We start from the raw sequence: 24,837 nt of genomic DNA on the forward strand, positions 1-24,837 counted from the left end.
AGAAAAAGGTATTTGGTAAATATGAGAGATGTGGTTGACGTAACTGACACTATTATGGTATTATGTTTTTGGGATATTGTGCAAAACAATATTATTTCTGTTTGATGTTTTGAATGATGTGATCTGATGAAGTTGATCATGTAAGAAGGGTAGGCGAAAATAAGCGAGAGCTTCAGCCTATTCCTTTTCGGTCGGCTCTTTTCTAGTTGAGTTGATTTTTGTTTTGTTTTGTTGGACTTTTAACTTTGAATGACCTGACCGAAATAAACACATTTTCTTTCATTCATTCATTCATTCATTCATTCATTCATTCATTCATTCATTCAAAACTAAATTTCCTTCTCATACAAATAGTCAGTTTCCCCAAAAAGCATCGTCCCTTTGGCATCGTGTGAGCACCGGAAGTCAAAATGTTTAGATGTTTTGTCACTATGGGAGAGGACCATTGAAATGTCCCTCATGTCCTCCTCTCAGTCTGAGCCCAGTCCTTCATTCACAATAGTTACTGTACTAGTTTTTTTTTGTCTAGATAACAGAATACAATTGTGTATAAAACGGGAAAAAATGGGTTTTACGCTAAGAGCAGCCTCCAAGGTTTGACCAAGGAAGTTGTAACCATTTTTATTCACACACATAAAGTTCAGTTTTTCTTGCAGACACTTTGGTGCTTTTCTCACATCATCACTATTAACATTTGCACAACAGTTAGTGCATTTCTCAAAACAATCAGTTCAAACTGCAAAACCTAGTGGATAACCTGCAAAAGCGCCTCACTTACTCAAAATGGATAGTTCATCCCTCAAAAGCAAAGCTAGTATTCATGTCAATGAAACTGCATGAGAGTGTCGTTGAGTCAGGTTGAGTCACAACTTCTATACTGATAATATAGAATATATATTTTATATTTATCATATTAGAAGATATAAAGTTACTTTATATCAGTCTGCCATCACTATAGGTTTGAAAAATTATGTATTTATTAAGTGTTTAATATGTAAAACTTTTAAATATCTGGTGTCAGTTCCATAGATAGATAGATAGATAGATAGATAGATAGATAGATAGAACCTTCCAGGCCACCGTAGTTACAGTAGATATTCATCTTTGAGGGAACTCCTGAATCAGGCTGAGAGAAAAGTATCTGTATTTATTATATACTACTTAAAGCAGAAGTAAGCGATCCGGTCGTTTTGGCTAATGCTGCGTTCCAGGCAGGCTTTTGAAACCGTAAATTACAGCTTCAAGTCACGACTTACGACTTTGTAGCGTTCCAGGCAACCCACTCGTGTTTCTCCGACCTGTTTTACCTGTGAAAGTCACTATAACGGCCACTCGTAACTTCTGACCCGTGAACTCGTACCAGATCGAACTGGTACGACTTCACAGGTCGGAAAAACACGAGTTACGAGTTGCCTTGAACGCACCATAAAGTCTTGTCAGCCGATGGAGTTAGCAGCCCCCGCCCACGTCATGGATCTATTGGTCCTCGTCCCTACGTCACCACATTCAGGCGCATCCCTTGGCTGCACACACAGAGAGGACTGCCCCTTTATGCTGTTCTCTCTCCTCATTGGATAAAGGTTGTAGGATACGAGAAAAGTTTTCTCCTGGGCTCAGAGCAGAGCAGAGTGACTGACAGACCCGTGTTTCAGACCAAACACTCTATAGAAGTGATTGCTGTCGGAAGATACAACTATTTAAGACTTAGATTAACACAAATATATCACTTACTTCTGCTTTAATCTAAGTAGAAACCTCCCAGTAAATGTGAGTCAATCTAAATCAGCCGATCTTAATAAAATAACAGAATCTCTGCAGAGTAATGAACCGTAAAGACTCTGATGTTCCTCTGATGGAGGAGTTTGTTTCTCTTTATTTCTCTGCCACTTGTTGCTCCGTCTCCAAACTGAGACAGTGAATCATCTCTGTGCTTTCACTCATGTTCATATTTTCCTTTTTCGTATTTATTGATATTGATACCATCGTCCTACTGCAGCCGCCAGATTCAGGTTTTTACTGTAGTTTGTATATTTCTCTAATTATCTGTCAGATAAGTTGTTTAAAAGATGTAAATTTAATGTGTGTGTTTGTTTTGGATGGACAGTGAACGCACCATCTAACGTCTGCAGGGAAACGACTTCATCTGGTTGTTTTATTACAGTTTAATGTAATTTCTATTGAACATCTCACCTCTTTGTGTTTTTATGACCTTTTATCTATTTCAGTTTTTATTCAGTGGTTATTTGTTTTATTATTTTTACTTGTGTGATGTGTATTCTGCATTTGCATTAGTATCAAACTATTCCAATGTCTGTATTTGTTTTATGATCTTATTATCAACCTGTCACTCACCTTTATGACACTAATAATGTGTCAGAGATGCTTTGTAAATAAAGTTTTATTGCTGTATGTAGATAATAAACCTGCGATCACCATTGTCCCTCAGAGATGTGATGCAGAGACTGAGCTGTAAACCACTAACCACTAATTATCTGGATGCAATTAAACTCCATATAACGACTGTTTTGTTGGTGCAACAGTGACACTTTTATTTTCTACTGTTGCTCTATTTGTTCTGTTTATATCACAGGTTTTTATCTCATAATTTATTACGTTTAAATCACATTTTGCACCAAACCAACTTCAGTTTTATTGAGCTGAGGTTGAGGCTCTGCAGCAGTTACCGCTCCGGCTCAGTAGATGGCGCTGTCTCATCTGTCTTCAACTCCAAACAAAGCTAAAAACAAACTGTGTGGATGGTCTTGTGTGTGTGTGTTTTTTTCTTTTAATTATTTTTTTAATGTACTGTTGGTTGTTGTGATGTGATGCTGCCACCAACCACCAACACATCTGACACATTCACTGAAAATTAATCAGAGAGTTTGAAACATGAAACAAGTGGACCGAGGAGAAAATGTCATTAATATTCAATAAATAAAGACGTATTTTAATAAAGAAAGAAGAAAATCATTAGAATTTATTATTATTTTGTGTCTTGAGCTTTGTTTCTTTTCCTTCTTGTTCAATTATTTCCCATTATTTCTTTTTTTATTCCATATTTTTGCTCTCAGGTTGTTAGTTTATTCTCTGCACCAGTTTGTGACCGAGTCCTCGTCTTTAGTCGACTGTGGGTTGTTCAGGTATCGACTAACCCCGCCCTTCTTAGCCAAACCACACCGCACCCTCAGGTTTTGTGTTTTTTTTCCAACTTTATTGTAGGCGTAGTTCAAATTTACATACACTCTCAGTAGGAACATACTGTATACTGCAGTCTTTTTCCAGAAGAAATTAGTTTTCATACAATAAAAATAGAAAAATAAATCTACAAGGCTTCATACAGAATAGAAAAATAGCTATTTTAAATATGTATATACAAAAAATAGAATAAAGGTATAACATAAATTGAAGGCACTGCACTCATTGGGACTATTACGATTACAGTTTCCACCCAGGGCCGTTGCTAGGAATTCTGGGCCCCCTTAAAGAATACTAAAGTGGGCCCCTCCCCCTAACTTTTCCTTTTTTTTTTCTTAGACTACGTATGTATTATCGTTTTTTATTTAGCCTTCTTTGTTTTGATGCTAATGCAGCATTACACTGCAAAAACTCAAGTATCTTAGCAAGAATATTTGTCTTATTTCTAGTCAAAATGTCATTTCTAGTCAAAATGTCATTTCTAGTCAAAACAAATCTCATTCTACTTAAAATAAGACTCATCATATTAAAAAGTAGCTTGTTTTTAGACACTTTTTACTTCTTTCAAGCAGATTTTCACTTGGAATAAGTAGAAAAAATCTGATAGTGGAGCAAGTTTTTCTTCCTTATTACAAGCACAAAAAACTTACTTTCACTGGCAGATTTTTCTATTTATTGTGAATTTAAGTGAAAATGATCTAAAAACAAATTAATTTCTAGGTGATGAGTCTTATTTTAAGTGGAAAGAGATTAGTTTTGACTAGAAATGAGACATTTGGACAAGAAATAAGACAAATATTCTTGGAAAGATGTTGAGTTTTTACAGTGTACTATGAGTATTAGTCAGGGTCTTACGCAGAATAAATCAGTCATAGAAAGATTAGACTACTGGGGTTTTTTATGGGCCCCCCCACTGGGCGCTGGGCCCCTAGAGTTATCATCACCTTTCTCCCCTATACAACGGCCCTGTTTCCAACATTATCTTTCTCATTTCCATCAGCCAGTAAACTTTAGGAACTCAAATATTTCTTTATTTCTTTTTTGAAACATGCTATTGATGGGGATTTATTTTTCCATTTGCCGGAGTAGGTATGGTATTTGCCCAAAATTATTAGCTACTATATTTATCTGGACCCTCAGGTGGAGAACAGCTGGATGGGAACGTGGCAGCAGCAGCAGATGTACGTCCTCTACGTTGTCTACGTTGTCTTCTCTTCTCGTGACTCTCAGATAATGAATCCTCCTCAGTAATGAGGACGCTGCTGCTGAGTCACAGAGACAATCTGCCTCCAGAAATACACTCAGAGACCTGCTGCTGCAACAGGTAGGCAACATGTAATCCTCCACACACACACACACACACACACACACACACACACACACACACACACACACACACACGGAGTGACTGCTCAAGATCTACGTCAACTAGTTCTCAGCGAGCTCAGTGGGTTAAACTGTGTCATTGATTAGTTGCTTTCATAACAGTTGTGCATGTAACAGAGCAAACAAACAGTTTGTCCTCATTTACACACATTACTGTAGCTAATACGCCCAAAAAATTGAAAGAAATCTGTAACTTTTCAATTTTTTTTGCTTATTTTTATGTCAGTATTGATTCTAATGAAGTTGAGCCTGAATATCTTCTGTAGTGTGATAGGTTAAGTGAAGAAATCTGAGAATCTGGAATTTATTTTGTCCCAATTCCCATAGATTCTAATTAAACACATAAAATCAACATGTTATCTAATTTATTTGCATTATTTACATACATTAGCTACATAATCTTTTTGTTCATAAGATAATTAAATTCGAACTGATCTAAAGTGTTCTGTTGTGTTCCTCCTTTGCAGATCAAGTCAGAATTTATGCTTATTTTTATGTCAATATTGAGTCTAATGAGGGTATCTTGTGTAATCTCATAGATTTAGTGAAGAAATCTGAAAATCTGGAACAAAAAGTCATCAAATTTAGTCGCAAAACGGATAAAAATCATCAATTTTTATACAGTATACTGCATATATATACATACAGTATATACTGCATTTATTATCATATAATTTACATACATTACATAATCTTTGTGATTAATCTTTTTGTTCATAAGATAATTAAATGTGAACTGATCTAAAGTGTTCTGTTGTGTTCCTCCTTTGCAGATCAAGTCAGAATTTTTTCTTATTTTTATGTCAATATTGAGTCTAATGAGGGTATCTTGTGTAATTTCATAGATTTAGTGAAGAAATCTGAAAATCTGGAACAAAAAGTCATCAAATTTAGTCGCAAAACGGATAAAAATGATACATTTTTATGTGCTGCATATGTTTTCTATTCATTTATGATCATATAATTCCCATAGATTCTAATTAAACACATAAAATCAACATATTATCTAATTTATTTGCATAATTTACATACATTACATAATCTTTGTGATTAATGTTTTTGTTCATAAGACAATTAAATGTGAACTCATCTAAAGCGTCCTGTTGTGTTCCTCCTTTGCAGATCAAGTCAGAATATTTTCTTATTTTTATCATTTATGTCAATGTTGATTGTAATGAGGGTGAGACTAAATATCTTGTGTAATCTTATAGATTTAGTGAAGAAATCTGAAAATCTGGAACAAAAAGTCATCAAATTTAGTCGCAAAACGGATAAAAATTATACATTTTCATATACAGCATATGGTTTTTATTCATTTATTATCATATAATTCCCATAGATTCTAATTAAACACATAAAATCAACATGTTATCTAATTTATTTGCATAATTTACATACATTACATAATCTTTTTGTTCATAAGACAATTAAATGTGAACTGATCTAAAGCGTCCTGTTGTGTTCCTCCTTTGCAGATCAAGTCAGACTTTTTTCTTATTTTTATGTCAATATTGATTCTAATGAGGGTATCTTGTGTAATCTCATAGATTTAGTGAAGAAATCTGAAAATCTGGAACAAAAACTCATCAAATTTAGTCACAAAATGGATACAAATCATCAATTTTTATATGCTGCATATATATATATAGTATAGAGTATTATATACTCCATAGATTCTAATTAAACACATAAAATCAACATGTTATCTAATATATTTGCATAATTTACATACATTACATAATCTCAGTGATTAATGTTTTAGTTTTTAAGATAATTAAATGTGAACTGATCTAAAGTGTCCTGTTGTGTTCCTCCTTTGCAGATCAAGTCAGAATTTTTTCTTATTTTTATGTCAATATTGATTCTAATGAGAGTATCTTGTGTAATCTGGAACAAAAAGTCATCAAATTTAGTCGCAAAATTGATAAAAAATAATCAATTTTTATATACAGCATATGTTTTTTATTCATTTATTATCATATAGTTTACATACATTACATAATCTTTGTGATTAATGTTTTTGTTCATAAGATAATTAAATGTGAACTGATCTAAAGTGTCCTGTTGTGTTCCTCCTTTACAGATCAAGTCAGACTTTATTCATATAAGAAACATGATTAAAACCGCATGCGTCTCTCTCTCTCCTCAGGTTTTTTAAACGTTGGAGGTCCAGAGTTTCCACGGTGACCCCGGTCGGTCGGCCGGCCGTCCGGCGGTGAGAGTGACTGAGTCTCAGCAGGAGCTCAGCAACAAAGCAGGATGATAATTAGCCTTCTGTTGTGATCTGGCTTCTGTCTGCGGCTCTCTGGACCGCGACCTCTGACCCCGTCCCTCGGCCAGACAACAATCGCCTCTCGGCTGGAGGCCAAACAGCCCGTCAGTCAACCTCCCCCCCCCTGTCCCCCCCCGTCCCCCCGTCCCCCCGGCCCCTGTTGAGATCAGCTTCAGAGCAGATAGCAGAGGGGAGGAGGGGGGAGGAGGAGGGGAGGAGGAGGGGGAGGGGGGAGGTGATGGAGGAGGAGGACGAGTGCTGGACAATGAAATGATTAACAGGACTTCAAAAAAAAAGGAGGACAAAAGAGTGTTGATGTGAGGAAAGTGAAGGAAATTAGGAAAATAAACGAATGAAAACACTTTTTCTTCAACCAAGAAGATGGTTTTAGCTTCGTATAGTTTAATATATTCTGAATTAACTGGATGTAAATAATAAAAGTCAGACCTATAAACCCCAGGAGGTTAAAACGGTCACATTTATACCAACGATTGACTATATATAGATAGATAGATAGATAGATAGATACTTTATTGATCCAAAGCTGGTTAATGACAGTGCAGCAGCAGCATTACACAGACACACAGTGACGATACAGTGAGGATAACAACATATAGTATAAGAATATAAAGAATAAGAATATAAAGAACAAACTATACATAATAAAATAGCAGGTGATATAATCCTGGATCTACCTGAACATGAACCTGAACCTGAACTGGACATTATTATTGTTCTGGTGATTAAAATAAATGTTTGATGTTTGTATTTGGAAATTCCAACAGCGATGCACCAAGAAATGAGAATTACAACCCAATAAACTGAAGATATTTAGTGGAGAAATGAGCAAACCATAATAAGATGTGAGATCATCTTCATTTTTCTATATGGAAAAGACAAATACATTAAGGTGGTGGTTAATGTGTATAGAGAAATGGTAATGATGGAGCTGTAACTAGTTTGTTGGATCAATCAGGATTGTAATTAAATTCTGCAATTATGTTCATAGTCAATTTTGCAGATTAGCAGTTTTATATATTATATTAGTTGATAACTACAGTACAGTTTGATTGCCTTGATTGTCTTTTGACATGATTTTTACTTATACTAAAGTATTTTACTCACTGTGGTTGTTGCTGTCTGAAATCTTTATTTTATTTCAACATATCAGTTTGTTGTGATAGTAAAACATCATGTTAAGTTAGTGAGTTGACTTTTGTCACCTTTTATCAGAGTTACCTGGTTTGTCTTCATACTTTTGGTAAAGTAAGCTGGGCTAAACTAAACGAAACTAAACTAAACCTACTTAGCCTCACTTATCTGGATCGATTCACTCCACAAACTGGTGAAGAGACTTTACTCGTGCAATATAATGTGTCATATAATGTTTTTTGTAAAATATGTTAAGTTACAAAGTTCATTTCACCTGCTGATGCAAAAAAAGTGAAAAATCCAGTGGATTTTTACAGTAATGGGCATTAAAATGGTTAAAATACTGGAAATAAACTTTTATTCTCCATCAATTACCTTTTAAAAACGTTGATTCTTTCCCTTTGTACAAGTTTCCAGATGAATAATCTGTTGAGTTTGGGTTTAAATCTGTGTTTTCTGTGTCTCCTTACCTGGTTTCACTGCAAATCTCGCGAGAGTTGGAGGAGCAAAGAGCCCATGGAGCTGCAGTAGTACAGTACTGAAGGCGGACAACAGGGGGCAGCAGAGCCCGAGGGGAAAAGGCCCAGACGGCTGTAACATGGTGATTAGAGGGGAAACGAGCTCCTCAGGCTGAGTTTGACTTAACGAGCTTCATATTGAGACATAAAGAGGCCTTGTTGTGCACGAGCTCCAGTTTAGAGAAGGTCCAAAACCTGAGCATGTGACCAGAGAAGTATGAGGGAGCGTTAATGTGCTGTGTGATTAGATTTACGCCCTTAAATGTGTGTGTGTCTGATCCTCTGAGGAGAATCTGTGTGAAAATAACAGGAATAATTTTGTTTGAGTGGAGAAATCCAGAGTCTAAACACAGTTTAACCCCAAAACAAACTGGGAACTTGTGATGTTTTGGCTCGAGATGGCAGCTTTATCGCTAATCAAATCATCTTTTTCTTTCTATCTTTCTCTCTTTTTTCTTTTTCTTTTTCTTTTGGAGTTCACAGGGTCCTGGCCTCTACATCCTGAGACACAGAGAGTTTACAGTTTTGTGCAAAAAGAGTCATTCAGATGGACGTCTATAACTACTATTCTCATTTTTATCGATCAATTACTCATGCAATTGAAAGAAAACGGTGTGATAATAAAAATACTTGCAGGCCTAGGTTGCCTAAAACATTAAAAAAAATAGACAAAAACATCTGTTATCAGTACTGAAGAGCAGTGGCGTGCACAGACTTTTTGAAGGGCAGGGGCGATTGGGAAAAAAAGGGCACATATAGCGCGTCCTCACCACTGAAGAGGGCACTTTAGCACACGTTTTGGCTCCAAGAGGGCACTTTAGCACACGTTTTGGTTCCTAGAGGGCACTTTAACACACGTTTTGGCTCCTAGAGGGCACTTTAGCACACATTTTGGCTCCTAGAGGGCACTTTAGCACACGTTTTGGCTCCTAGAGGGCACTTTAACACGCGTTTTGGCTCCTAGAGGGCACTTTAGCACACATTTTGGCTCCTAGAGGGCACTTTAGCACACGTTTTGGCTCCTAGAGGGCACTTTAGCACACGTTTTGGCTCCAAGAGGGCACTTTAGCACACGTTTTGGCTCCTAGAGGGCACTTTAGCACACGTTTTGGCTCCAAGAGGGCACTTTAGCACACGTTTTGGCTCCAAGAGGGCACTTTAGCACACGTTTTGGCTCCTAGAGGGCACTTTAGCACACGTTTTGGCTCCAAGAGGGCACTTTAGCACACGTTTTGGCTCCAAGAGGGCACTTTAGCACACATTTTGGCTCCTAGAGGGCACTTAGCACACGTTTTGGCTCCAAGAGGGCACTTTAGCACACGTTTTGGCTCCTAGAGGGCACTTTAGCACACGTTTTGGCTCCAAGAGGGCACTTTAGCACACGTTTTGGCTCCAAGAGGGCACTTTAGCACACGTTTTGGCTCCTAAAGGGCACTTTAGCACACGTTTTGGCTCCTAGAGGGCACTTAGCACACGTTTTGGCTCCAAGAGGGCAGTTTAGCACACGTTTTGGCTCCTAGAGGGCACTTTAGCACACGTTTTGGCTCCAAGAGGGCACTTTAGCACACGTTTTGGCTCCAAGAGGGCACTTTAGCACACGTTTTGACTCCTAGAGGGCACTTTAGCACACGTTTTGGCTCCAAGAGGGCACTTTAGCACACGTTTTGGCTCCAAGAGGGCACTTTAGCACACGTTTTGGCTCCTAGAGGGCACTTTAGCACACGTTTTGGCTCCTAGAGAGCACTTTAGCACACGTTTTGGCTCCAAGAGGGCACTTTAGCACACGTTTTGGCTCCAAGAGGGCACTTTAGCACACGTTTTGGCTCCTAGAGGGCACTTTAAGGCGTGTTTTGGCTCCCTGGTGGACTTTAGGGGGGGGCGACTGCCCCCCTTGCCCCCCCCCCCAGTGCACGCCACTGCTGAAGAGTAAAAAAAAAGCTTCAAAAAAGACACAAAGGCCAAAAACCAACTTTCTAATCAAACCTAAACTGATAAAAGTTGTTCTTCTTCCTTCTTCTGTACCAAGTGTAGTCAACTATTATTATTTCAGTTGGTTTCATCTTCAACATAGACATTTAATTTAATTTCTAAAGCTGAGAGACTCACTGATGTCGTGATCAGTAATTAATTCTTTCAGGCGTCATCTGAGGACACAATTATTAATATCATCATAATTGTTGTTATTATTATTAAAGTTAGCAGGGATTATGGTTTGGAGCAGCTGATGACTAATGAAAGAGTGACGCATGTTTCCAGGGAACAAGTCAGATGATTAAAACAGTGTTAAGAGTAATAATCACTCACTCAGTCATTTCTATCAACACATTCTGTTTTCTACGACACAGACGACTGTTGTGTTGTGTTCAAGAGCAACAAGAAGAAATGTTTTCCTCCTCCAGATGAAGGTCGACTCGTTCTTCCTCCTCCTCACTCATTTCCATTGTCACAGACAGACAGACAAACCCCCCCACCCCACCCCACCCCCACCCATCAAGGACTCTCAGACCGACACAAAGCCCCCCATCACGGCCGTTAGTGAGCAGAATGAGGACATATTCTTCCCCTTTTCCACAAATTAAAATAGTTCCTATAGGTGTTTTAAAAGGATAGTTCAACATTTTGGCAAATTGGCCCATTGCCATCATAATCCCTATAGTTTTAGCAGTAGGTTTGTTACCTTTAATTGTCAGTGCAAGGTGTTTTTAGAACGGCGGAGCAGAGCCGTGAGCTGCTCAGAGCTACGCTAATGGGAGGAGGCGAATGGGGTTTCTTGGTTTCACCTCATCAAACTCATCAAATACACAATCCAACAACTCCACAACGCTCTGGTGGACAAGTTGTGAGCTGCACATTCACCACGCTATGAGATAATAACACAACGTTACCAGACAGAGTTGTTTTAGAGGGAAATACAGAGACTGATGATGAAAAACTGTCCCTGAAGGCAACGCGGCATCAGTGGTTTTGCATGAATTTCCCTCTAAAACATCTCCGTCTGGTAACGTTGTGTTATTATCTCATAGCGTAGTGAATGTGCAGCTCACAACTTGTCCACCAGAGCGTTGTGGAGTTGTTGGGTTGTGTATTTGATGAGTTCGATGAGGTGAAACCAAGAAATCTATGAGATAATAACACAACGTTACCAGACAGAGTTGTTTTAGAGGGAAATACAGAGACTGCTTGATGAAAAACCTCTAAAACAACTCTGTGTGGTAACATTGTGTTATTATCTCAAGGAGCTTCTGCTACAACAAGACTAAAAACAGAGATCAAATTTATTTTTTCTGTACAACTTTTTCATTTGGCGGCTTCAGGACACTTGGGTCAGTACAGACGAGCAGTATGGAGGTATCTGGATGTTTCATAGTGTGTGTTTTGGACCATTCAGAAGTGAACTCTATCCGTCGCCATTATATGAAAATCCGTTCCAGCCAGTTCTGCAAACCCTTCCTTGGCATGACGGTGAAGTAGAAAATTGCTGAATTATTGATTTTGGCTGAAGTATCCCTTTAAAAAGTGAAAAAATGAAGAAAAAACAAAACAAGAGTCGATCTGTTTTTTAACCTTTTTTTTTAATGAACCCTGATTATTGTTTAATTACAAATGAAGATGAACAGATAGAAGAGAAACAGAAGTACAGGTGGTTCCTCTCAATGATAAAAAGAGAGGACATGGTGGGTGGGTGAGGGTGAGGGTGGGGGTGGGGGGTGCATCTCAAATAATACAATGGTTAAACAGTACAATGCTCTTTTTCTTACAGAATCCAAAAAATGGAAAAAAAATATATATACACGTCATCAAAAAAGAGAAAAAAAAAGAAAAGAAAATAGTTTCATCCTCCCGCTGAATTGAATATCATGTGGGGATTATGTGACCCTCCTCTTCTTGTCCATGGTAACATGGTTATTATAAAATCAGTGTGAGTATAAAATAAAATAAAATAAAATAAAAAATGAACAGAACATCAACAGAATCGACTGCACTGAAGATGAAGAGTTATATTTATATATATAGAGTTCATGGAGACGAGTGCAATTTAAAAAAATTTAAACAAGAAGAAAACTCACCGCGGCCGTGGCAACAAGAAGAAAGAAAGAAATAAAGAAAGAAGGAGGGTACAAAAGAAAAAAAAAAAATCATCATGTCATGTTAATAATATAATAATTACAAGAGTAACAGTAAATAAACATAGAGAAGAGAAGTGATAAGAAGAACAGCATCGATGAAGAGGAGAAGAGGAGGGAGCGGTGCAGATACATAACGGTTAAATCAACCTGTCAGGTGGAGCCGGGCTTAGTTTAAAGGGATAGTTCAACATTTTGGGCAAATTGGCCCCATTGCCATTATAATCCCTATAGTCATAATAGCAGTAGGTTCGTTACCTTTAATTGTCGGTGCAAGCTGTTTTTAGAACGGCGGAGCAGAGCCGTGAGCTGCTCAGAGCTACGCTACGGAGGCTCATGGGATTTCTTGGTTTCAAACTCATCAAATACACAATCCAGCAACTCCACAACGCTCTGGTGGACAAGTTGTGAGCTGCACATTCACCACGCTATGAGATAATAACACAACGTTACCACACAGAGTTGTTTTAGAGGGAAATTCATGCAAAACCAGCTGATGCACGTTGCCTTCAGGGACAGTTTTTCATCAACAGTCTCTGTATTTCCCTCTAAAACAACTCTGTGTGGTAACGTTGTGTTATTATCTCATAGCGTGGTGAATGTGCAGCTCACAACTTGTCCACCAGAGCGTTGTGGAGTTTTTGGATTGTGTATTTGATGAGTTTGATGAGGGAAACCAAGAAACCCCATTCGCCTCCTCCCATTAGCGTAGCTCTGAGCAGCTCACGGCTCTGCTCCGCCGTTCTAAAAACAGCTTGCACCGACAATTAAAGGTAACAAACCTACTGCTATTATGACTATAGGGATTATTATGGCAATGGGCCAATTTGCCAAAAAATGTTGAACTATCCCTTTAAAACATTTCCTCAGCAGACACAAAACTCTCTGCTGCCACTTCTTTCTTTCTTTCTTTCTAGAAACCTCCACCAAGTAGAAGAAAGAAGAGGAGGAAGAGGAGCTGATAATGTGAACAGGTTTTGCAGACGCACGAGTTTCTTTGTGCCTGAGGAAGAAAAACTGATCCAGACCAGGACTAAAGAACCAGAACCAGAACCGGGACTGGGACTCGTTGTAGGCTGCATATGTGTGTGTGTGTGTGTGTGTGTGTGTGTGTTGATGGCATAACCATAGAAACCACTTATTCTCTTCAACACACACACAGGCTGAGCAGAGCGGAGCAGGCGAGTCAGATTATGGGAAGTCCCTCTCTCTCCGCTCGACTCTGAGGTTTTGTGATGCCATTTCCTCCGAGTGTGTAAAAGTGTGTGTGTGTGTGTGTGTGTAAGACTGTGTGTGTGTGTGTAAGAGTGTGTGTGTGTGTGTGTGTGTAGCTTGTATGGTTTTGTGCGTCTCCTCTCCAGAGACTGTGGCGTGGGCGTGTGACGTCACATCTGATGTCATGTTTCCCCTTTTGTTTCAGCCACAGTAAAGGCCGTCGCTAACCAGCAATCTGTGTGTGTGTGTGTGTGTGTCTGTGAGTGTGTGTCTGTGTGTGTGTGTGTGTGTGTGTGTGTGTGTGTGTAATGGGCTGGTCTGAACCCTGCCCACACACACTGACACACACACACACACACACACTGCAGCAGCCTTGAGTCCACAGTCCAAAGTCCTGCTTGCTCGTGTCCCAGAAGCTGAAATCAGCTGCACGTCTGCGTCGTCCAATCACAATCCCGTCTGCTCTGAACACGCCAGCCAGCCCTCGTCGCCCCCGGTTACCACACTTTTTTTTTTTTTTTCTCCTCCAAATAATCAGATTTGGGTCAAGCCAGCGTGGTGGGCGGAGTTTAACCAGGTAAACACCACCCACCAACCCACCTACCCACCCGCCCCGAGCTGCTGCTGCTGCTGCTGCGGGGATGTTTAAAACAAACACACCCTCCCTCCCTCCCCTGAATACACAAACCTGTTGTTGGTTGTTTGATTTTTTTACCTTGAACAATATAAATATAAAACTCTGAGGCCTTCATCATCATCGTCATCGTCTTCGTCGTCACTGCAGCTCGACGGTCAAGAGAAGAAGGCGCAAGGGTGAGAAGGCAAAAGGCTGAATTACACTGGTGCTAATAGTAATAATTATAATAATAATAATAATAATATGCCCGTTAGAATATATACACGTCTTTATTACCATTAAAAATAGTAGGATTTTCCTGATTTGTATCAAATGACCTTATTGAAATATAATATTTGAATTCAATATATATTTGAATAAAATATATATGTGTAGATTTACTTATTCTGAATCTCTCTTTTACAAAAAACAGAAGGCATGGTGGTACGGTACTCTGTGTGCTGGGGGAAACTCATGTTGGCTGAGATATATATATATATACGTATAAAGGCACACTCTGATTGATTTGGACTCGTTTGTTCGTTCGAATGGGCGCCGCGATGTGAAGAAAAGTTTATACGTCATAAAAAAAATACTTTTTTTTGATTTTGTCTTTTTTTTTCCCCCTTCGACAGCGACAAACGTTTTTTTTTAATTTATTTTTTTACTTTTTTCTGCCTGAGTTTTTAAAAACCTCATGTGCTCGACATTCATGACATGGTTCCCCGTTCTGCTCTCGACTAAAAGAACGAAAACAAAAAAATAAAATAAAAACAGTAAAATCAGTTCATCGCTTCTCAAAAAACAAAAAAAAGAAAGAAACATCACATGAACAGATTCGGCTAAAATTACAAGAAAAAGCCCCTCAGATCACTGCAAATGCCCTAAAATACTGTCCGTGCCCTCGAGGGGTGGTGGGAGGGTGGGGGGGGTTAATAAAGGAGACAGGAAGTGGGGCAATCGTCTTTCAAAATAAAACTAAACAGGAGGAAGAGGAGGAGGAGGAGAGGGGGAATGCAGAAGAGAGCTGTTGATCTCCAAACTCCTCCAGGATTGTGCCGAGTCGAACAGGAAACACAAAAAAACAGCGAGCGGAGACACTTTCTGTTTCCTCCGCAGAAGAAACAGAAACAGAAACAGAAACTTTAAGTCTCTGACGCTTCGTTTTCCTCTCGTAGGTTTTCGTTTTATGTTTTTTTTCTGTACAGTGGAACCGCGTCCGTCCGTTTATCCGTCTGTTCGCTGGCGGTTCAAACGTCTTTGTCCCTGATGTCCGAGTCCATCCTGCTTTTTATTTTATTTTTAGTCTTTATACACTGTAGTGAGAGAGACAGAGGATGGAGCTGCTTCCCGATCCATCCCATCAGAGAACTCCTCTTCAGTTTGTGTCTGTCTGTCTGTGTCTGTCTGTGTTTTTGTGTGTTTGTTTGTTTGTTTGCACACGGCCCCTCCCACCTTGTAAACGAGGGGCGTGGCGTTGCGTCGTTGCCGTGGTGACGGTGCAGACAAGACAGACAAGACAGAGGCACTTCTGTAATCTCTATCAGGGCTGTTCAATAAGGGTTTTTTTTTTAGTAACATCCGGGTGGCAGGTGCACTGCTTTAAACTGGCACTGTGTGTGTGTCTGTGTAGGTGTGTGTAGGTGTGTGTGTAGGTGTGTGTGTGTGTGTGTGTGTGTGTGTGTGTGTGTGTGTGTGTGTGTGTGTGTGTGTGTGTAGAAGGCAGTGTGCAATAATTCCTAAGAGAAGAAGCAGGAGAAGAGGAGGAGGAAGTCTGAACGTCAGACGTTCACAGACTGAGTTCTGTTAGTTTCTTTTCTCTCCTCTTTAGTGTTGTCGGTGAAGCTGCTGCTCGTCTACGTGTTCGTGATGTCACACGGACCATGATGCTTAGCGGCGGCGGTGGCGGCGGTGTGCAGATGCAGACGGAGCGGGTGCAGGAAGAAGAAGTTTGTGTGTGTGTGTTGTTTAATCTCCGGAGGCTTCGGCTTCGGGGCCGTGAGGTCAGAGAGAAAGGCCCGACCGCCGCTCCGTCAATTATTGCACAAAAAACTAGTTCCCTCCTCCTCCTCTTCATCATCTCATCACCCTCATCCTCTGTATGTGTGTGTATCCACAAGTTTCCGAACGCCGCATTTCCGGTGGAATTGTACGTTTACGTTTTCATGGTTTTCAGCCGTTGTCATTAGGGATGCACATGATTAACCGTTTAACCGTTAACCGATAACAAGAACTTTGACCGATTAAAGCAGATATCAGTGGAATGTTTTTGTTAATATAAGTCCTAAATAGTCCTATTTTCCGTCAGCAATCACTTACATGAAGTATTTCAGCCTAAACACGAGTCTCTCCGTCACTCTGCTCTGCTGTAACCCGAGGAGAAAATTTTCCTTGTGGGATACAAGTGTTATCCAATGAGGGGAGAGAACGGCATGAAGGGCTGTGTGTGCAGCCAAGGGATGCGCGTGAATGTGGTGACGTAGCACGAGGACCAATTGATGCCTGACAAGGGCGGGGGCTGCTAACTCATGGTGCGTTCAAGGAAACTCGTACTTTGTGTTTTTCCTTCCTGTGAAGTCATACCAGTTCGATCTGGTACGAGTTCACGGGTCGGAAGTTACGAGTGGCCGTTATAGGGAACTTTCACAGACAACAGGACGGTAAAAACACGAGCTACGGGTTACCTGGAACGCTACCAAGTCGTAGTTGTGACTTGAAGCTGTAACTTACGGTTTCAAAAGCCTGCCTTGAACACAGCATTAGCCGAAACGGCCGTGCCGCTGTTATCTGCTTTAATACTATCGGTTATTTTTATTATTATTATTAGCTCCTTATGTCGTCAACTCATGGGGGCGTGTCGACACGTGCAGAGTTCACTGCCTTCAGTCATATTTCGCAGCAAAAAGTTACACAGGAGGACTGACAGTATGAGCAGCAGCCCCCATGAAGGAAGGTCAGACAATAAATGTAGCTACACGGACATAGATGTGAATCACCTGTAACTACGGCGCTGAGAAAAAAAAAAAAGAGGACGAGGACGTCGCTGCTCTCCAGCCTGTTCACCTGCAGCTCCACAGAGCAGCTGTCAGAGGAGCTCTGCTGCTCCTTCAGCCTGGTGTTTGGCTGCACTTTGTATAAAAACAGTTCTACATTGGACGATGTAACCTCCATATGAGCGCGATCAGCTGAGACAGAGCACAGTGGATGTGGCGCTGCTCTGTCGCAGCGCACGTGTGTATTTAACGGCAAAAAATAAATAAAATTGGAGCGATAATTTTTCTTTTTTTGCCGTGCGCCGCAAGCATCTTAATCTTATCAGTTAACGGTTAATAATCGGTTAACGAGCGTCGGTTATCGGTCAGAAAAAAAATTCAAAATGTGCATCCCTAGTTGTCATAGTTGCGGTAAACGCATCATGGATCTATTAACGCTGGCTTTTAACACGGATGTCAATCTGTGTGATGATCCATGCGTTTTACAGATTTTCATTGAAAAAAAATTCCATGCATTTACAGCGACTACCGAAACCATGGAAACGAAAACATAAAATTCAACCGGAAGAGCAAAACCGGCAAAACAGGCTTACGTTTTTGACGTTGGGGAAAAAAAGGTGGATATCTGTGTGTGTGTGTGTGTGTGTGTGTGTGTGTGTGTGGCTCAGCAGCCGGTGTTTTCCAGGGACAGCTGGGCCGTCGCTCTCTGCAGCTCGGAGCTCGCTCTGCGCTGGGTGGGCGGCGGCGGCAGCATCAATCCCAGAATTCCTCCTCCTCCTCCTCCTTTTCCTCCTTCGTTCTCCTCCTCCGTCTTCGTCTCCACCGCCACCGTTGCCGCTGTAGCTGTCACCGTTGCCGTGGTCACTGCCTCTTCTCCGTCGGCTCTCACTTTCTTGTCCTCGGCCTCGTCTCGGTCTCCGTCCGCCTCCATCTTCTGGTCTTCGCTCCAGCGCCGTTTGAAGCGGAGTTTGAGCGGGATGCAGCGCGTTCCCCCGGGGCTGATGGGAGCCACCGGAGCCGCCGAAGCCGCCGCCGTCGCCACGGCAACCGGCACCGTCGCCACGGCCACCGGCACCGCTACGCCCGGCTCGCTCTTCATCGCGCCGAGCAGCGGGAAGCTCAGGCCGACCGGAGGAGTGGCGGGGGTCTTGAAGACTTCCTCGTCGTCGTCGGGATCGTCGTCGTCGTCGTGTGGAGCGGTGGGACCAGCGGTGGCGTTCCCGTTGGCATGGTGATGGTTGTTGTGCAGCTGGTGCAGCAGCAGGTGGTGCTGGTGCTGCTGGTGGTGGTGACGAGCCGTCGGGGTGAAGACGTCGTTGTGGTTGAGCTCGTCTTCCTCGCTGATGTCGGTGACCTCGACCTCCTCCTCCGACTCGATGTCGGAGATCGGCTCCACCTGCACAGAGACCATCGGAATTAATCACAGTATTAATGATTATCACCATTATTATTATACATTAATCAATTTCACAAGTCAAAATGTAACACGTGACCAATTATTAATCCTCCAGGGGAAACAATTGAAATATTCAAGTCATTAAAGCAGATATCAGTGGAATGTTTTTGTTAATATAAGTCCTAAATAGTCCTATTTTCCGTCAGCAATCACTAACATGAAGTATTTCAGCCTAAACACGAGTCTCTCCGTCACTCTGCTCTGCTGTAACCCGAGGAGAAAATTTTCCTTGTGGGATACAAGTGTTATCCAATGAGGGGAGAGAACGGCATGAAGGGCTGTGTGTGCAGCCAAGGGATGCGCGTGAATGTGGTGACGTAGCACGAGGACCAATTGATGCCTGACAAGGGCGGGGGCTGCTAACTCATGGTGCGTTCAAGGAAACTCGTACTTTGTGTTTTTCCTTCCTGTGAAGTCATACCAGTTCGATCTGGTACGAGTTCACGGGTCGGAAGTTACGAGTGGCCGTTATAGGGAACTTTCACAGACAACAGGACGGTAAAAACACGAGCTACGGGTTACCTGGAACGCTACCAAGTCGTAGTTGTGACTTGAAGCTGTAACTTACGGTTTCAAAAGCCTGCCTTGAACACAGCATTAGCCGAAACGGCCGTGCCGCTGTTATCTGCTTTAATTGTCATCTATATTGTCATCTATCATTGCCATAATCCCTATAGTCATAGTAGGTTTGTTACCTTTAATTGTCGGTGCAAGCAATCAAACTCATCAAATACACAATCCAACAACTCCACAACGCTCTGGTGGACAAGTTGTGACCTGCACATTCACCACGCTATGAGATAATAACACAACGTTACCACACAGAGTTGTTTTAGAGGGAAATTCATGCAAAACCACTGATGCGTGTTGCCTTCAGGGACAGTTTTTCATCAACAGTCTCTGTATTTCCCTCTAAATCAACTCTGTGTGGTAACGTTGTGTTATTATCTCATAGCGTGGTGAATGTGCAGGTCACAACTTGTCCACCAGAGCGTTGTGGAGTTGTTGGATTGTGTATTTGATGAGTTTGATGAGGGAAACCAAGAAATCCCATAATGAGCCTCCGTAGCGTAGCTCTGAGCAGCTCACGGCTCTGCTCCACCGTTCTAAAAACAGCTTGCACCGACAATTAAAGGTAACAAACCTACTGCTATGACTATAGGGGTTATGGTGAGAGGAGGATCTGACTAAATGTTGAACTATCCCTTCAAAGTTAGGTGCTACTGTGCTCCTTGTCTCACCTTGATCTTGGGCGGCGCTGCAGCCAGCACAGAGTTGGCTGTGAAGGAGGAGGAGGAGGAAGCAGCAGCCAATGAGCTTCCAGACTCTCTCTGCTGCTTGCGTCCGAGCGGCGGCGGCTGCAGCTTGAACTTGAACGGTGACGGGTGTTGATGCTGCAGCGGCGTCGGCCCGTCCTCCTCCTCCCTCCTCCCCCCCCCCACACCACCGCCGCCGAGCGAATGCGAGAGCTGCTGCAGCGGCGCCGGAGCGTGCAGGAGGTGGTGGTGGTGGTGGTGGGGGGCGGCGTGGGCGTGGGCGTGGGTCTTCTCGAGGGCGGGGGGGGGGCGGTGCGGCTGCGGGATGACGATGTTGGCGGGGTAGTGGAGGAAGGCGCGGGGGCTGAGGTGGTAGTTGTACACGGACTGCGTGTGCGCCTGCAGGTAGTGCTTCATGTCCTCCGGGTTGAAGGAGAAGTGGGAGCCGAGCAGCGGGGAGGACAGGGAGGGGGAGGGGGTGTAGGGCAGGTGGGGGGTGGGGGTCATGGACAGCGCCGGGGAGAGCAGCTGTCCGCCGCCGCCGGGCCCGGGCAGCGGCGACACGGGGAACGGGGACAGAGGATCGGCGTGGACGCGTGGCGCCGGCCGAGGGAGACCAACGCCGCCGCCACCGCCACCGCCGCCGTACATCCTGAACAGAGAGTCGTGGGGCAGGCGGGGGGGCAGCAGGCCGCGGAACGCCCGGTCCGGCCCGATCCCGCCGCCGCCAATGCCGCCGCCGCGCTCCTCGGCGCCGACCGCCTCCTCCAGCTCCGAGTTGGTGGAGGTGCCGTCGCTGCAGTCGCTGACGGAGCCGCGGGCCATGCGGCGCGCCACGCTGCTGAACATCCCCGGGCTGCGCAGCTCCTCGCTGGACGACAGCACGTCAGACGGCGTGGTGGGGGGGAAGCGGAAGTGGGTGCCGCCGGACGGGACCGGGGGGGCGCTCTGAGGGACGCCGCGACCTGAGAGGACGAGGAGAAAGAAAGAAAGAAAGAAACACAAAAAGTTAGAACAAGAGTAACGATGAAAGTTAATGTGCTTTGGCTTCGTCTTTATCCACAATGAAGAATAATTGATTTAATATGAATAATATTAACCACTAGAACAATGGACTCAATTGCACTGTTTACTTCTGGGTCATTTTAAATAAATGTGCATTATGTAGCTGCTTTTAGGTCAATTTAATGTGAACATGAATATTTTTAATAACACATCAGGTTATAGAGTTTCATCTTTGTATAATTTACAACATTAGTTTTGTGAAAATCTCTTTCATAACCAGTTTAAACAAGAGACGATGAAAGTTAATCTGGGAGTCATACATGTTCTAAACGGTGTGCTTTGTCTTAATCCAGAATAAAGAATAATTCATTTGATATGAATAATATTAACCAGTAGAACTAAAAAATCTGTTTTATGATTCATATCGATCTTCATTTTAAAGATCCGATAGCGATTCATAAAATCCTTAGATCGATCTTTCAATGTAGCCACTGCAATAAATGTGCATTAATGTCGCTGCTTCTTGGACGATTTAATGTAAACATGAATATTATTATTAACACATCAGGTATAATTTGTATAATTTACAACATTAGTTTTGTGAAAATCTCTTTCATAACCAAACAAATTGGTATTAAAATTGAAATGTCTCCAAATGAATCAATATCAAATCGAATCAGGACTTTGTGAATCAGATCAATTCAGTAAATCCGTAGCGATACCCAGACCTATTAGCTACAGACTCATACCCGGGTCTATTCCTCCCTATACCATTTAGTTTTTGTCTTATCAATCAGTTTCTGCTCGTTTTTTATGTTATTTATTTACTTATTATGAGGAGCTATCTGGGCCTTGATGGTAACTTTTGTTCCGTTTATACATAAATACCGTTTATTTTGCAACGGACATTCCACTCTATCATACCTAGGAACCTAGAGGCTGGTTAGGTTTTGATTTATGCGTCCACCTGTTCACAGTATGTATAAATAAATGAAATATAAAGGTTTAATTTGGCCGAGTATAAAATGCAAAACACAGGAGCTTGGGAATTATTTTGGATAAAAGGTTAAAGGCGGGACATGTTCTCCTAACCCATTTTTTGCACTGAATCGCAAAACCAAAAGCGCAAAAAGCCAAAAAATGTGACAGGAGTCGTTGCCTTGGGAACCACTAAGCAATATTAATGGTAGCCAAGTTAAGTTAGCCTTTTTTTTTTTTCAGAGATCGCATCTACCAACACACGGCAAATACATGGTTTTCTCCCGCCGTATCTTTGAAAAAGGCCGGAAATACGTGGAGGAACTGACGTAAAACCTCAAAGAACTGTTTCCTTCAGCATTTATCACATAATAAGCCTGTATGAGATCGTTTTTTGTCGATATTCATGACATTTAATCGAATATTGTATTTGATTTCATAAGGCGTTTTTAATGCAATACAACCTCTTCAACCTGTACAACTTCCTTCCTCTCCCTCCTGCAGCTTCTCTCAAGGCTCACACTCGTTTTCTTTTTATTCCAATTCAATGAAGGTTCAATAGATTTGTTTTGTGTGCTCAGTCAGAAATAACATTTTCATGACATCTTTCTTCAGTGTTTGAAGAACAGTCTGTGTGGACGTGGCAGAGAAACTAACAAACATGGACATGATCGTCTCTGAAACATTATTAAAAAATAAAAAATAAAACTACCTGCAGGGTTAAAGAGAGAGAGAGAGAGAGGAAGTTCTGTTTGTTTAGTTATTTAGTTATTTATTTGTAAATGTGGACGAAGCTGCAGAGAGAAAGAGAGAAGGGGGAGGGGGGGGAGCAGGTCACATGTCCCCCATAACAAACTGTTTTACCCCGAGGGTCACAGAAAGAAAACAGAGGGTTACACAAAGCCACAAGTTCCCCACTCTCTCTCTCTCTCTCTCTCTCTTTCTGCCCCTCCTCCCCCTCTTTCCCCCCTCCCCCTCCCCCCCTCTCCCCCTCTCCCCCTCCTGCCAGGGAGACTGTGGCACTGCAATAAATTCTTGGCATCCGTGCACGTGCCAGAATTAAATATTGGAAAAGTGGCTCCGACTGCCATCACAAACATGGGTTGGGTTCCTCTGTTTTTTCCAGTGCTGACGAGTGTGTGTGTGCGCATGTGTGTGTGCATATGTGTGTGTGTGTGTGTGTGTGTGGGTCTCTCTTTATAAAACACACACATCTCACAACCATGTGTGTCAGAGAAGAGGGAGAAAAACTGCATGTGTGTGTTTATCTAGTGTGTATTATTCATGAGTGCATCAATCCAGATTGACGTGGGCATGTATGTGTGTGTGTGTCTCTCTGTGTGTGTGTGTGTGTGTGTGTGTGTGTGTGTGTGTGTGTGTGTGTGTGTGTGTGTGTGTGTGTGTGTGTGTGTAAAAACCATCACATGAAACCATCATATCACAACATGTCAGTGTGTGGGCCACATCACACACAGGCTATAATTAAAGCTTCGTGCTGCACTTATGTCACTGGGCTCCAACGCTCCATATGGGCCGTGTTTACACTGGGTGGCCGCGACCAGAACAGAACCAGAGAAGACTTCAGAGGGAGGGGGGGGTAAAGGGGGGGTAAACTGGGACGTGGCACACACACACACACACACATGCACGGACACACACGCACAGACACACACACACACACACACACACACACACAGGGCAGCAGGATTCATGCACACACACCACCCACGTTCTACGATGCAGATGATTTTTCTTTTTGACGAACTTTCCCCAATAAGTTCTGACTCCAAGTCTTGACTTTAAAGGGATAGTTCAATTGGCCCATCACCATAGTCCCCATAGTCATAGCAGTATAGGTTTGTTACCTTTAATTGTCGGTGCAAGCTGTTTTTAGAACGGCGGGGCAGAGCCGTGAGCTGCTCAGAGCTACGCTAATGGGAGGAGGCTCATCATGGGATTTCTTGGTTTCACCTCATCATCAAACTCATCAAATACACAATCCAACAACTCCACAACGCTCTGGTGGACAAGTTGTGAGCTGCACATTCACCACGCTATGAGATAATAACACAATGTTACCACACAGAGTTGTTTTAGAGGGAAATACAGAGACTGTTGATGAAAAACTGTCCCTGAAGGCAACACGCATCAGCTGGTTTTGCATGAATTTCCCTCTAAAACAACTCTGTGTGGTAACGTTGTGTTATTATCTCATAGCGTGGTGAATGTGCAGCTCACAACTTGTCCACCAGAGCGTTGTGGAGTTGTTGGATTGTGTATTTGATGAGTTTGATTGCTTGCACCGACAATTAAAGGTAATGAACCTACTGCTATGACTATAGGGATTATGGCAATGCCAAAATGTTGAACTATCCCTTTAAAATACAGTATTATATAGAGCCATATCATATTGGAACAGACTCCCTCTTTATCTTATTGGTATTGATAGTAAATCAAGATTCAAAAAGACACCCAAAAAGGGTGTTATGCATAAAGAAATCATATTTTGAGCAACTTATTACCTGTTTTTAATCAGCTTTTTTATCCTATTTGTTGGACTAATTATAAGGGATGGTTGTTGATAGTGTATATTTGTGTAGTTTGACTAAATAGTTGGACATTGTCTTGTGATTTAAAGTTCTTTGTCTTTAAACGGAACAAAAGTCCTCAC

The 24,837-nt window shown here is 42.0% G+C and overlaps 1 protein-coding gene and 1 long non-coding RNA gene across 2 annotated transcripts in view; one reads left to right on the forward strand and one right to left on the reverse strand.

Annotated features, from left to right (window-relative positions):
* The first annotated feature begins 13,824 nt into the window (after window positions 1-13,824).
* Window positions 13,825-14,335, forward strand: LOC146977893 (uncharacterized). The gene is made up of 3 exons (XR_015036944.1): window positions 13,825-13,944; window positions 13,979-14,081; window positions 14,127-14,335. It is a non-coding gene; the product is annotated as an uncharacterized LOC146977893 (long non-coding RNA).
* Window positions 14,336-18,074: 3,739 nt separating this feature from the next.
* Window positions 18,075-24,837, reverse strand: part of erf (Ets2 repressor factor) — a 158,075-nt gene continuing 151,312 nt past the window's right edge. Inside the window, exons 5-6 of the mRNA XM_085790684.1 lie at window positions 20,169-21,148; window positions 18,075-18,867 (exon numbers count right to left, since the gene is read on the reverse strand). Coding sequence (XP_085646810.1) covers window positions 18,136-18,867; window positions 20,169-21,148 — 1,712 coding nt within the window. The 3' untranslated portion in view covers window positions 18,075-18,135. The remainder of the gene's footprint in view (window positions 18,868-20,168; window positions 21,149-24,837) is intronic.

Source organism: Trachurus japonicus, chromosome 11, assembly GCF_045865225.1.
Source record: "Trachurus japonicus isolate A0001 chromosome 11, Traja_1.0".
In the NCBI taxonomy this organism is placed as follows: Eukaryota; Metazoa; Chordata; class Actinopteri; order Carangiformes; family Carangidae; genus Trachurus; species Trachurus japonicus.